At 42.7% G+C, this 16891-nt stretch overlaps 1 protein-coding gene across 6 annotated transcripts in view; it reads right to left on the bottom strand.

The window, feature by feature from the left end:
- The window catches only part of LOC114552745 (scavenger receptor cysteine-rich type 1 protein M160), a 54591-nt gene that overhangs the window by 2013 nt on the left and 35687 nt on the right, over nt 1-16891 (bottom strand). For 3 of the 6 annotated variants that reach the window (XM_028573770.1, XM_028573769.1, XM_028573773.1), the window contains 2 exons: nt 16520-16608; nt 15099-15305 (listed from right to left, as the gene is read on the bottom strand). In XM_028573770.1, coding sequence (XP_028429571.1) covers nt 15195-15305; nt 16520-16608 — 200 coding nt within the window. In that variant the 3' untranslated portion in view covers nt 15099-15194. Of the gene's footprint in view, nt 1-684; nt 991-1080; nt 1390-4413; nt 4465-4920; nt 4954-15098; nt 15306-16519; nt 16609-16891 lie in introns of those variants that run through there. The other 3 variants (XM_028573771.1, XM_028573772.1, XR_003692217.1) reach the window with 2 other exon arrangements.

The raw sequence follows: 16891 nt of genomic DNA, 5'->3' as shown, positions 1-16891 counted from the left end.
TAGCACTGTGGCCTCACAGCAAGAAGGTTCTGTGTTCAAATCCAGGTAGTTCCGGGGCCTTTCTGTGTGGAGTTTGCATGTTCTCCCCATGTTTGCGTGGGTTTCCTCCGGGTGCTCCGGTTTCCCCCAACATCAAAAACATGTACTAGGTTCTCCAGGCAGTGCCCTTGATCAAGGCACTGGCTCAGATCTGGAGTTGGTCCCCGGGCTGTGATTGGCTGCCCACTGCTCCCTTGAGGGATGGGTTAAATGCAGAGAATGAATTTCGCTACATGTACGTGTATGTGACAAATAAAGTACCTTAAAAAAAAAAAAAAAAAAAAAAAAAAAGGTCGGGGTGGATGGGTGTGTCATAAAACACAGCACTTTCATATTCGTATTGAATAGCCAAATATGATTCAGCTGACTTAATTCTGAGTGGTACATACAACCGTAGTTCTTCATTACTGGCTGAATAAGATAACTGACTCAATGCAGCCTTTTCATTTGCCATAAACCTATGCATGAATGCATGCACCTGCAACCATGTGGCGCTGTCAGATGGAATGTAAAAGTAAGCTCTTATTCTTGATGACATCTCCTGGATCTACAGTAACTTGGATGGTCCCTCATTTGGACGTGCTTATGCAAGCGAAAAGACTGAGATTACAGTTATAGCTGAAGTATTGCCTGGTGTGGTGTTACCTGAGCAGATGATCTCCAGGTTGGAAAGGGAAAGGGAATACTGTGTTAATATACACTCCCTAAATGCAGACTTGGATTGAAGACAAGTTGATCTAATCCTCCATATTACTGCGTAGTAATTCATCTGTTTCCACTCTGTCGAAACAGCAGAGCCGCAGTCAAGATGTCTACACACTACATCTGCTGCCTTTAGATTCCAGGCAGAATGATCATCAACATCCACAACAAGCCACTCTCCCTCTTTCTTTATCTCCAGTTCACCAGCACAGCGACTGGATCCTCTCGCCAACTGGAAATGATCGGGCTCTGAGCAGACAAGAGTAATTGGTAAAAATAGGTCATGCCACATTTATCCAAATAGAAACTCAATTCAAAGCTACAGCTCTTCTACTCTACCTGAGCAGGTGAGTCCAACAGCTTTGCCAGAAGAGCAGGTGTGTCTATCTGAGCTGTCACAGTCCAGCAGAGCAGACTCATGGCCTCTACACTGGAACTCTTTGGTCCACACTGAAGCCTCCATGTCTCCATAGAGCGCCCCCTGGAGGACTGAAGGAGCCCCACAGCCAAGCTCCCTGCAGACCACCTCTGCATCCTGCAGGTCAAAGTCATCTTCACACACTGAGGACCACGACTGGTTAGACTGGGTGGACTTCACCTCCAGTCTGCCTGAACACAGACTAGTCCCATTCACCAGCCTGACAGAGTCTGAAGAAGAGAGAGAGACAGACAGAGACAGACAAAGACAGAAAAACATGCAGACAGAGAATTAAAGTGTATAAAAGTTTATGGCATGGCAAAATAGCACTGACACATAACAATACAATGAAGACAAACAGCAATAAGACGGTGGGCACTCTGAGTTTAAGTTTTTTCAACTCGAGGCATTCAGGGCACTCCTGTAAAAATGGACGGCACATAGAGCAGAAAAATATACGCTCAGCAACATAAAAGCAGCGAGCAAATCACGTCACTCTCATTGAAAACAATTACAAAATGCTGCCCAACGCCCTCTCTCTAGCCAATAACTGACAAGAAGGAGTTGGTTGAGTCATCACCGCAGCAGCGATAGCACGTAGGCTACTTCCACAATGCGCGTTCATGACTCAACCAACTCCTTCTTGTCGGTTATTGGCTGGAATACTGTTTGTTATGGTGCAGGTGGACACAGTTTGTTTTTGTTGCCGTTTGTGGAGCCTGGGCTGTCTACAGAGACCGCTTTTTTTTACAGTGTTCAGGGGACAGGCAGCTAGTGGATACTGAGGAGATGTTTGCTGTTTGCTTGTGACGAAAAGATGTCTAAAGCCTAAAATATGTGTGACATTGCTTAGAGCACCTTTAACTGTTAGGTTGTGTAGAGGGGAGGTCATGGTGGATGTTTGGGTCATAAAACAGCAATTTGATGTTGGGGAGTGGAGAGCGTTTCCATGGGAAAAAAAAATTTCCACACAGGAAATGCTTGTTCCTTGGGAGTGTTTTAATCCAAACCATGATCTTTTTCCTTAAATGGGGCGAAGCTTCCGAGCTAGTTCAGGCAGACAACTCGATCTGCACCGCTGTATACACATGTGGCGCTCTATTTAAGCTTGTCAATGGCACTGCTGCCCTGCACCCGTATTGCTGACTGCTCTGTAAACCCCACCACCACCCCAGCATCCACCTGCAGGCTTCGGCCAGGGGGAAGCTACTTTATCATCACTCCCCAATATCTCATGTGACCCCAATCAATCATTTCAATCATGAGTTGTCCGACTGAGTCATTTTGGAGCCTACACTTAACTCTTTGTTTTGGTGCTTAAACTTAACTGTCGTCACGCATGATGGCCACTTTTTGTCGTCTAAACTTAATTCTAATGTCTGCCAAAATGACCAGCAACTCCGGTGCCCTGTACCCGGCTCAAAGTCCCCTTTATTAGGTAAACTGAACCTCGGGTTGAAGAGGAACAATGCGGATTCCGTCCTGGTCGTGGAACAACGGACCAGCTCTTTACTCTCGCAAGGATCCTGGAGGGAGCCTGGGAGTATGCCCAACCAGTCTACATGTGTTTTGTGGATCTGGAGAAGGCGTATGACCGGGTCCCCCTGGAGATACTGTGGGAGGTGCTGCGGGAGTATGGGGTGAGGGGGTCTCTTCTCAGGGCCATCCAATCTCTGTACGACCAAAGCGAGAGCTGTGTCCGGGTTCTCGGCAGTAAGTCGGACTCGTTTCAGGTGAGGGTTGGCCTCCGCCAGGGCTGCGCTTTGTCACCAATCCTGTTTGTAATATTTATGGACAGGATATCGAGGCGTAGTCTGGGTGGGGAGGGGTTGCAGTTTGGTGGGCTGGGGATCTCATCGCTGCTCTTTGCAGATGATGTGGTCCTGATGGCATCATCGGCCTGTGACCTTCAGCACTCACTGGATCGGTTCGCAACCGAGTGTGAAGCGGCTGGGATGAGGATCAGCACCTCTAAATCTGAGGCCATGGTTCTCAGCAGGAAACCGATGGAATGCCTTCTCCAGGTAGGGAATGAGTCCTTACCCCAAGTGAAGGAGTTCAAATACCTTGGGGTTTTGTGGAGCGGGAGATTGTTCGGAGAATCGGCGCAGCGGGTGCAGTATTACATTCAATCTATCGCACCGTTGTGACGAAAAGAGAGCTGAGCCAGAAGGCAAAGCTCTCGATCTACCGGTCAGTTTTCGTTCCTACCCTCACCTATGGTCATGAAGGCTGGGTCATGACCGAAAGAACGAGATCCAGGGTATAAGCGGCCGAAATGGGTTTCCTCAGGAGGGTGGCTGGCGTCTCCCTTAGAGATAGGGTGAGAAGCTCAGTCATCCGTGAGGAGCTCGGAGTAGAGCCGCTGCTCCTTTGCGTCGAAAGGAGCCAGTTGAGGTGGTTTGGGCATCTGGTAAGGATGCCCCCTGGGCGCCTCCCTAGGGAGGTGTTCCAGGCACGTCCAGCTGGGAGGAGGCCTCGGGGAAGACCCAGGACTAGGTGGAGGGATTATATCTCCAACCTGGCCTGGGAACGCCTTGGGATCCCCCAGTCAGAGCTGGTTAATGTGGCTCGGGAAAGGGAAGTTTGGGGTCCTCTGCTGGAGCTGCTACCCCCGCGGCCCGACAACGGATAAGCGGAAGAAGATGGATGGATGGATGAACTACCAACTCCTGCTTATTTGACGGAGCTCTGTATCGGCTGCCTACAACTTCCACCTGGCATAACAGAGCTCTGTAGCCGGCCACTGTAGCAGGGTTTTATTACTAATTGTGGCAAATTATTACATAATGTGAGTGTTATTACATAATAAGTATAAATGCATCACATTTTGAAATGTTATTATAGAAGTTATTACATAATGCGTTGTTACAGGCCAGTTCAGTGACAGTCCCCTTCTGGGGGCTGATGTAAGAGGAATATCTTGGAAGGTTTGAAGCCATGAGCCTCCAGCTACAAACCTACTTTTGAGCTTGCTTTGGAATTTGTGTTTTTGTGTTACTGATTGTTGTTACCTGAGCAGATGATCTCCAAACTGGTAGCCTCAAGCATAGACCTTTTTGTTAAACATTTCTTCAGTCTAGGTCCAGACTCAAGACAGGAAGGTGTGATTCTGCTAGAAGGGTTTGAATCTCTTTTTGGTGAAGCTCGAACCACAGAACCACAGTCCAGATGTCTGCAAACTACGTCTGCTAACTTTAGGTCCCATTCATCGTCATACACTTCTGACCACTTTCCCTGGTGCTTCACCTGTAGCACACCAGAACAGCGGCTGGATCCTCCCAACAACCGGATATCATCAATATCTGAACACAGGTGAGAGTGTAATTAGTACAGAGAAATATTTTGCACATCTATTACATGAGACAGGTGTGTAGGAGAGGGACGAGTAGGTCAAAAGTTTAAAAGAAACACCCACACAATGTCTAACTTGCAAAGATAACTTTAATAACTGGTGATGTCAGGGGCTTCGGACTGGGGGGGAAAAGGGGACTGAGTACCCAGGGCCCTCATGTGAGGAGGGCCTAAAAAATGCTAGAATAAATAGCTATGGATGCGAGGAGTGGCCCATAGAAAATCCCTTTCTACAGGGCTCATAATTTTGTGCTACGCCCCTGCCTGACATTTCGGTACTAAACCTAGATCTAAAACTTTTTCTTTGCAAGTCAGACAGTGTGCGAGAGTTTCTTTGCAACAAAAGAGTAATTAGTTAAATAATATCCTGTGTAATTCTTCATTTATATCTAGTTTCTCCGTTTTACCTTTTTCCTCTGTCTGGAAACCTGGGAGGAATCCTAAAAAAAAAAAAAAACATAAAATAAATGAAAAATGTGTCTTGCTCTGGACAGGTGAGGCAGAACGGTTACAGTGGAAACATCCTTTACAGTTTCTACAGTTATTATTCAAACAAGCCATCAAAACACATTGAGGGCTCAAAAACTGACTGTTTAAAAGATTAGATTAGATTCAACTGTCACAATGACATGCAGTTTGCGTTCAACCAGAAGTGCAAAAAGAGCAGAAAAGTTCAATGTGATATACAAAGTATAGACAGGTGGTGCATAGGCAGGACAATAAATATATTGCAGTGTTATAAGAGCAAAATAAATATGGCAATATATATTGTAATATGAACAATGTATGAACAACATGTGCAGATATGTGCAATGTAGTAGCAGTGACATTAAAACCTGCTCTCGTGATAATTACTACAGCCACAAGAGTTTTTACGGCTAACAAGAAATGTAATTGTTGGTCGCTATGAGCTGCTTGCACAATCTGTATCACAAGATGATCATTTTCTGGGTGAGTAGGGCCTTTGTATACACATCCTTAAATTAGCAATGCTGCAAAAAATACTTTTTCTTGGATCTAAATATGAAGCTGTTAGCTAAACAACTTTATAAGATATGTCAGATGTGTTTATATATTGTTCTAATATTCCTAGTAGACACAAATTAAATTAATGCAAGTTTAACTTAAATAAAAGATAATTTAGAAATAATAACAACTGTAGCTGATATCATTAAGTTGTGATGATAATGTAAAGACGATTAAATATTTCAGAATTGCATTATGCCAGTTTTAAGATTTTGTTTCTAAAAATATGAAATTTAAAAACAGAATTTTAAAAATCTTGAAACATCTTTTGGGGTACTTCTACAATCAACCACATGAGTTATTAAGCCAGCTATTATATAAATCAAATGTATAAGGAATAACAACACAGTGGTTAATAATAACAAATCTAAAGAGTTCAACTTCTATTCCCCTAAACAACTAATTTATATAATTGGAAAAACAGACTTTAATGTAAAGTCAGTGATTAAAGAGACCTCCACAGACTATTTCCTTCTTTGTAGCATGCAGCCAACGAGGTATGTTGTTTTGTATGACGCTAATATGGTCTATATGTTTTCGTTATACTTTGTGTTTAGTTTTCATGGTGGATTTAGAAAGTTTCGAATAAACTAGTAGCAAAAGAGACACTTGTGCTTGCGAGGGAATTATATATAGGCCTATATTATGTTAAAATATTTTATCAGGGTCAACATTTAGTCTTTCTAGCTGTAACCACCAGGGGGCAGTACCAAACTACTATATGTGTGTGTCTGTGTTTTTGGCTTAGGTTTCTATGGTAAAGGTGAGTCATCAACACATCACAGTCATTAAGCAGCGTCAGTGAAGAAAGGGTAACGGCTGCACACTTTCTCCAAGCAACAAAAGTTTATTGACAACATTTCAATCCTATTTAGATCTTCATTACTTTAAACATGTTTGAAAAATTGGAAACTATTACTACACCTATATAAATATATACATTATGCTCCCACACAGATTGACAAGCTCTATGCTTCTAGGAAACCCTTTACAAGTTACGTGGGTTCCATAATAACGCGTCCCTCCATGATTTTGCAGCCTTTTTTTTTGTTGGGATGGCTTTTTTTCTTTTTGCACAGCTTTTGTCAAATAGTTTCACATTTTTGTTGCATTGAAATTGCGGGAGACATTGAATATTTAAAAAAAAAGTAGCACATTTTTTGCGTGCATAATTCTTTAAAATAAAAGCAAACTTGTTTCAGGGAGCTGCAATTGCTGCTAGTCCCTCTATATAATATGAAAATGGCTGGTGGATTTAAGACAAAATAAAAACTTACTATCGAATGGATCAGATTTAAATGTATCTGTTAGTGTCTGGTTGATGTTCACATTGTTAGGTCTAAGGGCATTTTCTCGATTTGATATATTATTTGTATTTGCATATAACCTGATCCCCATGTGTGTCATATCAACATTTTCAGAACAAACTCAGCTGGAAGGTCTAAAGTTCACTTATTGAAATTCTTCAAATCTCTTGTAAAAAAAAAGAAACCGTGGCCAAACTGGCACCAATTATACACAGAGACAGATGACGAGTGTCACAAGTTCTCGTCCCTGATTCCTAATTCGCTGTGTAAACACAATAGCCATTTTCCGACAAGAGGGATTTATGCAGTTCTAAGAACATAACATTCCTAGAACCCTTTTTTTCTCCTGTTCTGACTGGACCAATTTGGGGATTTTTAAGTTCCTCTGACTGCAGTTCGTGTATCCTCTATCAGCTCCTACTTCAGGGCAGGGGCATTTCACTGTTCCCTTTTCCACATAAGAACCTAGGTCAACGAGGGTTGGGTTTCCGGTACTTGACAGACCAACAACGGGACAATTTTAACAATTTTCGCCATCTTATTCATCACTAAATTCACTTCTGACAACTTTTTAGTTGAGAAATGAACTGTTTAGATTTTGAATATAGGCAGTCTTGTGAAAATCGATGCCGAATTTACAATTTGCTTCAAAGTTTTCGTAGTTGAGAAGCTCCATAAAGTGACGCGACAGCCAGCCAGTAGGCTACTACTTATTGGCCTTTAACTTTGTATTGCACTTACGATAACAAGCGCAGCTGTCCTCAACTCAAACATCCAGAAACAATTGAAAGTTAACTAATCAAAGTATATAGAGCACATAAAAAACAACAACAATCCAGACTTGTGTTGTGTGTGCAGCTGTACTGTAGTTAAACAGGTTGAAGTCCTACCTGAGCTCCAGAGCAACATGAACAGCACCAGTACACGAGCCATGTCCAGTTGGTGTGTCGCCTGCCACTCTATTGTCTTCACGTACTGTCTCTTGATCTTATATGTGTCTTTCAGCCCCCCTTTGGATGTGCAGTTTCCTCTCTTAGTTCCTCATCAGGTTTTGTGTGGGTTCTCAGTTTGCCAACATGTTTCAACTTCTTTCAGGGAGAATCAAACTACTCTGGTCTGATTGTTCCAAGTAGCCTTACCAAAATGGCTCAGGATGCTGCAAATGCTGGTATTACCTCCTATATAATATGAAAATGGCTGGTGGATTTAAGACACAAAATAATAACTTACTATCGAATGAATCAGATGTAAATGTATCTGTTAGTGGCTGGATGATGTTCACATCGTCAGGTCTAAGGGCATTTTCTCGATTTGACATATTATTCGTATTTGCATATAACCTGATCCCCATGTGTGTCATATCATTATTTTCTTGTGGTCAAACTGGCACCAATTATACACAGCGACAGATGACGAGTGTCTCAAGTTCTCTTCCCTGATTCCTAATTCGGTGTGTGAGCACAATGATCTCACAATTTAAAAGGAAAGGAAACAGAAGTGGAGATTGTTCCTTTTCCGGCAATACCTAAACCACATTCTGCCCAGTATTATCACTGAAAAATTAAAGCTTTAGTGTTTCACTTTTTGTTATTAATGAACGTCCATTACATTCAAGCCGTTGCCAAATGAGTTGCTACAAAGCTAATTAAGACTATCATCTCCACACAACTCTCTCTGGATTTCTCAGTATTACTATGTTCAGAAGATTGTGGCGTCCGGGGACTTTCCTGCGCAGAAACTCAAGAAGATAATGACCTCTTCTGAAGAGTCCATGTTATTTTAATCCTCCGTGTCATCCTTGCGATACTAGCAACTGTGTGGAGGAGGGGGGAGGTGGGGGAGGTCACGGAAAGCTTGTATTATATGGATGCGCCCACAGTGTTGTCATTACTTAGAATTCCTCGTGGGGGCAACAGAAACTACACACTACAGCCAGGGATTAAAGTTCTCCATCGCTACAACGGATATCCATCAATTTGATTTCAGAAATGCCAACAGGAAGCTGCCAGTTGAAGTGACATCTCGTAATGTTTCATCAATAACTGCTGAATCTTCATTAGATCATTTCAGGTAATGCAGTACCATGTACTTACTAGAAGTGGACTGTGGACAGGTGTTGTCCCACAAAGTGATTGATGTCTGCAAGGAGAGCCCTGTGCCCTTGATTATAACCATAGACAGTATATATAATGGACCAACAGATCCCGTTGCTCTGGACCGAGACCACTGTAGGATATTAGAAGCACTTTTCCGGTAAGCGTTGTTGACAGACGCTTGCCCCCTCGATTATAACTAATCCAGTCCTTTTTACCACTTGCCAAAACATGATTTCAGCTTCTACCTTGTTATTGAAAGGTTATTCATGCCTCAAAACGACTTGATTTCGTTCATAAAGCTTTTATCTGACAGATTACAGCCCACCAGAACTTTTTACCTGTAGAAATACCTTTTTTAAAGATGCAATACAACCCATAAACTTTTGCATTTGCCAAAAAGTGATCGCAGCTCCTAGCTTGTTTTTGAAAGGCTGTTTCTGCCTCAAAATATCTTGATTTAATGATTGAGGGGTTATATCTGACGGATCATAGCCCACTCAGAACTTTACTTTACCTGTTGAAATACCTTTTTAAAGGGCAAATACATCCAGAAACACACAGTTTGTCATGTAAGTTGTGGAAGTGTATTAACACGCTCCCACTGACAGCAATCAGTTTTTAGCAGGTGATAACTTTTTGGCACGGCACCGGCTAAAGTGTGAAGCCTAAAGTGGAAACTATTCAAATTTAAGCTGCGAGCAGCGATGGACGGGCCCTCGCCGCTCCTTGGCTTTTTGAGGGGCTTAATATATTCAAAAACTCACCAAATTTGGCGGTCACATCAAGTCTGGTGAAGATTTACGTATTTTAAGGGTTTCGGGAATAGGCGCATAAAAATGGCTCGCTAGCGCTCCCTAGAAAGTTAAGAAAATTGAGCCCCTGCAGTGCGTTTAACGTAGACTCACGAAACTTGGTACACATATGTAACATGTCAAGATGTACAAAAAACTTCATTAGAGCCATACCCTAAACCCAACAGGAAGTCCGCCATTTTGAACTGAAAGTTCGAAATTAGTGCGATTTTGGCCATTTCCACATGTCGTACTTTAACGAACTCCTCCTAGAGATTTCGTCCGATCAGCTTCAAACTCGGTCCGTGCCATCTTAAGATGTTAAAGATGAAAAGTTGTTAAAAGAAAAACTTTTCGTCATAGGCCGTGGCAGGGTGGCCATTTTGTGCGTTTCGCCGCCGAAACAGGAAGTGGGTGTAACTCGAGTGTACGTTGTCTGATTACCTCGAAACCTTTCAGGATTCATAAGAGTCCAACCCTGAGGACAAATAAAGGCCGATATTTACTTAAAGTCATAGCGCCCCCTAGTGGCAACAGGAAGTAGGCCTAAAAGTCAAGGTGCTATACTTTAACGAACTCCTCCTAGAAATTTCATCCGATGGACTTCAAACTTGGTCTGTACCATCCCAACACCTTAACGATGAAAAGTTATTAAAAGAAAAACTTTTCGTCAGACGGTGTGGGCGTGGCGTGGCGGCCATTTTGAGTGTTTAGCGATGAACAAAGAAGTTGTTGTAACTTGAGTGTACGTTGTCGTATCTGCCCGAAATTTCTCACAATTGACAAGGGTCCAGGCCTGAGGACACCTACAGGCTAAAATTGACTTTTGGTCATAGCGCCCCCCGCTGTTAACAGGAAATCTGCCTTATATGACAAACATCATCCGATTTGCATGAAACTCAGAATGTGTGGTCTACGTGTGATACTGAGCCGCCCCCTATAATATGGCCACGCCCACTTACTCAGGCCACGCCCCCTTTCATAACATTTGAACCATTTAAGGTAGAGTCTTGTGTGAGGTATCATTGAACTCAGCAGAGACTTCCTTCTTTATCTGTGATGGTTTGGCCCGCCCCCTATGCATAAGCCACGCCCCCTTTCATAACATTTGAACCGTTTAAGGTATACCCTTGTGTGAGGTATCGTTGAACTCAGCAGAGACTTCCTTCTTCATTGGTGATGATTTGGCCCGCCCCCTATGTTAAAGCCACGCCCACTTTCATACATGCTGACCCATTTAAGGTAGAGTCTTGTGTGAGGTATCATTCATCTCAGCAGGGGCTTCATTTTTAATTGGTGATGGTTGGACCCGCCCCCTATGCTTTAGCCACGCCCCCTTTCACAGCTAATGAACCGTATGACTTAGAGTCTCGTGTGAGCTATCGTTGAACTCGGCGGGGAGTTCCCTTTTCATTGTTGACTATTTGCGGCGTCTGAGTGCCGCGCGAATGCACGGTCGCAAGGAGCGGCGTCCGACGGTAACCCCGACGCGCGCAGAGGCGCGAGGGTCCGTCCATCACTGCTCGCAGCTTTAATTAGGGCCCGAGCACCTCTTTCATAACATTTGAACCGTTTAAGGTATACCCTTGTGTGAGGTATCATTGAACTCAGCAGAGACTTCCTTCTTCATTGGTGATGGTTTGGCCCGCCCCCTATGTTTAAGCCACGCCCCCTTTTATTACTAATGGCCCGATTGATGTAAACACTTGGGTGAGGTGTCATTGAACTCAGCAGAGACTTCCTTCTTCATCGGTGATGGTTTGGCCCGCCCCCTATGTTTAAGCCACGCCCCCTTTCATACATGCTGACCCATTTAAGGTAGAGTCTTGTGTGAGGTATCATTCATCTCAGCAGAGGCTTCATTTTTAATTGGTGATGGTTTGACCCGCACCCTATGCTTTAGCTACGCCCCCTTTCACAGCTAATGAACCGTATGACGTAGAGTCTTGTGTGAGCTATCGTTGTATTCAGCGGGGAGTTCCCTTTTCATTGTTGACGATTCGCGGCATCTGAGTCCTTGCTAGGCAAAGCCCCGCTGTACCTAAGCTCACTGGTCACAATAGCTTTACCCACCTGCAGCCTTCGCTCATGCAGTTACATCTCCTTCGTCACCCCAAAAGCCTACACCTCCTTTGGCCACCACTCTTTCCAGTTCTCAGCTGCAAATGACTGGAATGAAGTACAAAAAACCTGGAAACTCAAAATCCTTATCCCACTAACTACCTTTAAAGTACGTCTGTCTGAGCTCCTGTCCGATCACTGAATGTGCTAACGCACTGTTCTGCACACCCTTATTCCATTTCTCTATCATGCCCCATTGCATGGTTGCACAGGTGCACTTATTCACCTGCGTTGCTATTATATCTGTTTACACACTTTTGCACTTTTCATCTGCCCTGGCATGCTCAACTGTTATTCTTCCCACCTCTGTTGACACACAAGTTTTATACATCCACTGATCTACATCACTATCCAAACCACAATCTGCACTAACTGCATATTGACTCTTTACTACATCTCAGCATTTAAATAGACTGTCTACTCATGCATATTGTGTTATTACTGATCTTCATCACTACCTAGACCTGTCATGGTTGTATGTTTCTGTATATTTTCTGTTTCCTGTTTTATTTTGAAGTCTGGTTTTCTGTCTTGTCTGGTCTAGTTTTACTTCCTGTCTTTAGTTTTCCCGCCCTTGTGATTGTCTTATGTGTTTCACCTGTTGTATCACCTGTGGCTTGTTTGCTCTTTACCTCCTGTATTTAGTCTCTGTCTTTCTCTTGTCTGTTGTCAGGTCATTGTATTTGTTTGAAGTGTCTGTATGTCATCTACCCTGTTGGTCTTGGTGTTCCTGAAGTTTTGCCTGTTCCTGTTTTGGATTCTGCCTGTTCCTGTTTTTGTTGTATTTTGCCTGCTGTTCCAGGGGCCTGTTGCACAAAAGCAGAATAAAGAAATCCAGGATAACTGAAAAAGCGCAGCTTGACTTAGTGTGATCCACTCATCGCGGCTTAATCGGTTGCACGTCTGCCGAGCCAGGATAAGTAGGTGAAGCTATGTCAAGCCACGTGTAGATAGCTGGGATAAGTGCACGTTCACGGCTTTCGTAAATAGACCATGGTATCGATCACAGATTTACTGATGCAGAAATGGAAAAGACGTGTGCAGCATATGTTTCACCCGCTGAGCAGCAGCTTCTAATGGAAATTTATGAGGAGGTATAACATATAATATGCAAAAAGGGAAATACGGCTGTTATCAAACAGCCCGACAGACAAAGCGGACCGACTGAATACATATGGATTTTTAAAAAATCGACTTAGTCACTCCACGTTTTAATTGCTTTAATATGCTTGTTTTCTGTGTTGGTTTTATTGCTTTATCTGTTTTTATGTGGTAAATGTGCTGGTTTTACTGTAAAGTGTCTTTGAGTAGCCTGTAAAGCACTATATAAATAAAATGTATTATTATTTAGCCTACTTTGCCTTAAAGTGAGCAGAGGGAATTCTTGTTCCTCGGGAAATTTACCCTAAGGACTAGGCTTAATTTCAAACCCTTATTCATAATGCGAGAATATGTTTTACAACCATATGCACAAATCTCCATAAGCTATGTCTAATTCTAAATATCTTTCTACAATTATGTTTTTTTCTCACTCCCAAGCTCAAAGATGACAAGTGACAGCACCAAAATAAAATGATTAAGAAGTTTTGTGGCATTCCAACACATTCTCACTCCCATTTGGTAAAAAAAGGACGTTTGATCAGGTGCCATTGTTGTCATTATTGACGCTAAAAGTCCCCTTTTACAGTCCGCTGCGCGGTGTGGGAGGATCCCCCTGCCTCCCCGCGTTGCACGGGGCACATTTCACGGGGACAGCAGTGGAGGAAAAGCCCACTTCCTCCGTATCGTCCCACTTTATCTCAGGGTGCCAGTGCAACCTTTTCTTACCATCTCAACAACTGCAATAGTAGGATTTAAATCAAACTCGTGACAGGAATAGTGACAAGTAATGCATGTTAATAAAATGAAGCAGAACACATTCAGAAGACAACGGAATAACTGTTAAACACGTTTATTTCGGATCAGAGCGGCAGCTGATTTAACACATAAGACTCTGGGATTAATCTTAGCCTGCCTGTTAGCCTGCCCCGGAGCAGGCTAGCTGCAAAGAATAAATCGCCATGGTTACTTGGCTGGGTTTAATTCAACCTGCTTTTGTGCAACCAAATCAAAGCTAAATTCATCCAGGACAACCGGAATATCCCGACTTAATCCCTTATCTTGGTTTTGTGCAACAGGCCCCGGCGGGACACCTTTTTTGTTTGTTGAATTTCATTTAAATAATTCCTTGAGCTTACTCATGTGTCTGCCGTCTTGCACTTGGGTCCTACATCCCCTGAAACTCCTGACAAGACCACAACTTGCACTAACTGTATAATTCTTCACTACATTTCAACATTTATATAGATGGTCTATTGCGTTATAACTGATCTTCATCACTAACTAGACCACAATTTGTTTTTTTGTTTGACTCTTTACTACATCTCAGCAGTGTTATAGACTGTCAATTCACGTATATTGGGTTATTACCATATCACTTTCGCATATCCATCGACTTACTTACACCTCACTTTGCACCGGCTTTGTAGTGCCTGTACTTTACTTCATGTAACCTATTGTACTCTGTATTCTTGTATTGAATGTGAAACTGTATGTTGTCTTGCATGCTTATGCTTTTCTTGGCCAGGTTGCCGTTGCAAATGAGAATCTGTTCTCAATGGCCTACATGGTTAAATAAATGTTAAATAAAAATAAATAAACATTAGCACTATCAAAGACGTAGCTCTTTTTAAATCCAAACTTAAAACGTATTTATTTAGAACGGCTTTTAATATATAGTAGCGCTGTGACATTTGACCTCTCTTCCTCCTGTTTAAATGCAACCTTTTCTGATTTTACAATTCTATGTTTTATTCTTTTTATTGTATGTTATGTTTTATTCTTGGTCCTTTTCTGTAGCACTTTGGATACCAGGAGGTTGCTGTAAATCGCTATACAAATAAATGTTGATTGGCTACAAGGAACTTTCAACTGCTTATAAGACATTTAAATGTAATGCTGATGCCTCTATATCAGAGAGAGAGGGGAGAGGAATTGACAGCTGGAAGTCAAAGATGTATTAGCGCTGGTGATTTTCCTTTAGACTAGACTGACTAAAACCTCTTTGGGGGGGGCGCCAAATATTTCTCTATGCAGAAAAAAATCACTGTAATAATAAAAGCATAAATGTACAATCATATTATTTAATTGTTCTACCCTTTCCAATGGTTTAAAAGTTGGCCAATGTAGTTGTTTGTCTGTCTGGGTCTTCTCTAGGAAAGCTATGCCTGATATTATCCCACACCTGAACTGCTCTGATTTGGCTGTTTGAGAGCGGAGCCGTCCGTCTGGCTGTGAGATCCTACTCTGAGCCCTGCGCTCCTCCTGCCTCTTCACCCAGCAAGTCGTCAGCACCACAGAGGTAATGCACCTCCATGTTGTCCTCTCGTCTTGGCGTCTGCCCTCTGCTGGCCTAGAGAAACATGGCAGGAAATGTCTTAGATATAGCCTGACGTGGTCATACTCAGATTCTAGTCAGAATGTGAGTCTGAAACCGCTCCATTGGGCTGTGATTATGGGGCGTGTTCCAACCGAACCAGGAAAAGAAATGCCTCTGCATTCATTGGATAGACCTCCAACGATATATCATTTGTTTCTTGTAAATATAAATGTGGATAACGTTAGTGATAGTGACAATGCTCGCTACAGTTGCATTTCTAGAGATGGATCGGCGAAAACACGTTTTATTTCTCTGATTCACGGCTTTGTTCTAGCGCCGGCGGTCCCTCTCTTCATTCTCTCTCTATGTCTCTCCACCATATAACGCTCTCTCTCTTCAGTCTTTCTCTATCTCTCTCCACCATATAACGCTCTCTCTTCAGTCTCTCTCTATCTCTCTCCACCATATAACGCTACTGTGCTTTCGGGCAGTTGTTGAGGCTCCTCCGCTGAGGATTTTAAAATGAATGCGCTGTCGATATCTTCTGTAACAGACGCGATGGTGGAATCTACACCTCAACAAATTCAACCCAAGCGTTCTTTGGTGACGTGATTGATTCTGTTACTGTTGATCATCTTTCCGACAATGTGATTGGCCCGAACAGATCCTGTTCGGGCAATAATTGCTTCTCAACGGAGCGACTCCAGACCGAACTTCCCAACCTCGAATTTTGTGGGCGGGGCTAAGTTCGGCTGGCATCCAGGCTATCTTAGATACCTTTTTGTTCTCCAAAAGAGAGACTCTACTCTTACAACACAGGGTTAGTGAATAGTACAAAGCAGCGTGGGGGCTAGTTAAAATTTTACTTTGTTCTTATATCTGTTACTTATTAAGTCTCTCTGTCAAACTCTGTGCCGGCTAATCCGATATTTTTGAGTGCTGCTTGGGCAGGGACAAGAGGAATTTGTGGCCGAGATGACGAAGTTACAGAAGAAGCGCGTCACAGCAGAGTGCTGGCGATTTTTTATTTATTTTTGTTTTTACAGAAATGCAGCTTTTATTCACTTATTTTTTCTTCTATTGATGTTACAGCTTGCTTTCATGAGAGTGAAAAACAGCATTTTCTGCAGATGTTTTTTTTTATTAAAAGCCTACCAGGAAAGAGAGAGATGAGCCACTGGAAGGCTTTGAAATGTCCGTGAGTCTGATACATAGAAGTGTATAGCGTGTATGTATGTGTATAGTACCTTGGAGTAGCAAAACAGGGCAGCACCGGACACGAGCACCAGCAGCACCACCAGGACAACGAGTCCAATGACCAGATGTGTTCCAGAGGCTGAAACAGATTTCCAATCATTCTGGATGGACTCTCATAAACGTTAAATGTGTTTTCATACAGTCAAATAGTACTTCATATGAACTTTATATTTAGTCCCAGTTTGCATGGCTTTTATCCATTCATTCATTCATGAGATTATTCTGAACAGCAGCAGGAAACATGAAGACAATGTGTGTTTTCATACATGGAAACAGTTGGCACCTCATTACTTTTTATCTAATCTAGACAAATAATACTTTCAAGCATGCATGCGTTGTGAGTGTCACATTTCCCTGATTAA

The sequence above is a fragment of the Perca flavescens genome, chromosome 3, assembly GCF_004354835.1.
Source record: "Perca flavescens isolate YP-PL-M2 chromosome 3, PFLA_1.0, whole genome shotgun sequence".
Lineage (NCBI taxonomy): Eukaryota > Metazoa > Chordata > Actinopteri > Perciformes > Percidae > Perca > Perca flavescens.
The sequence above is the reverse complement of the archived record's forward strand: the minus strand, read 5'-3'. Positions and strand labels throughout refer to the sequence as shown.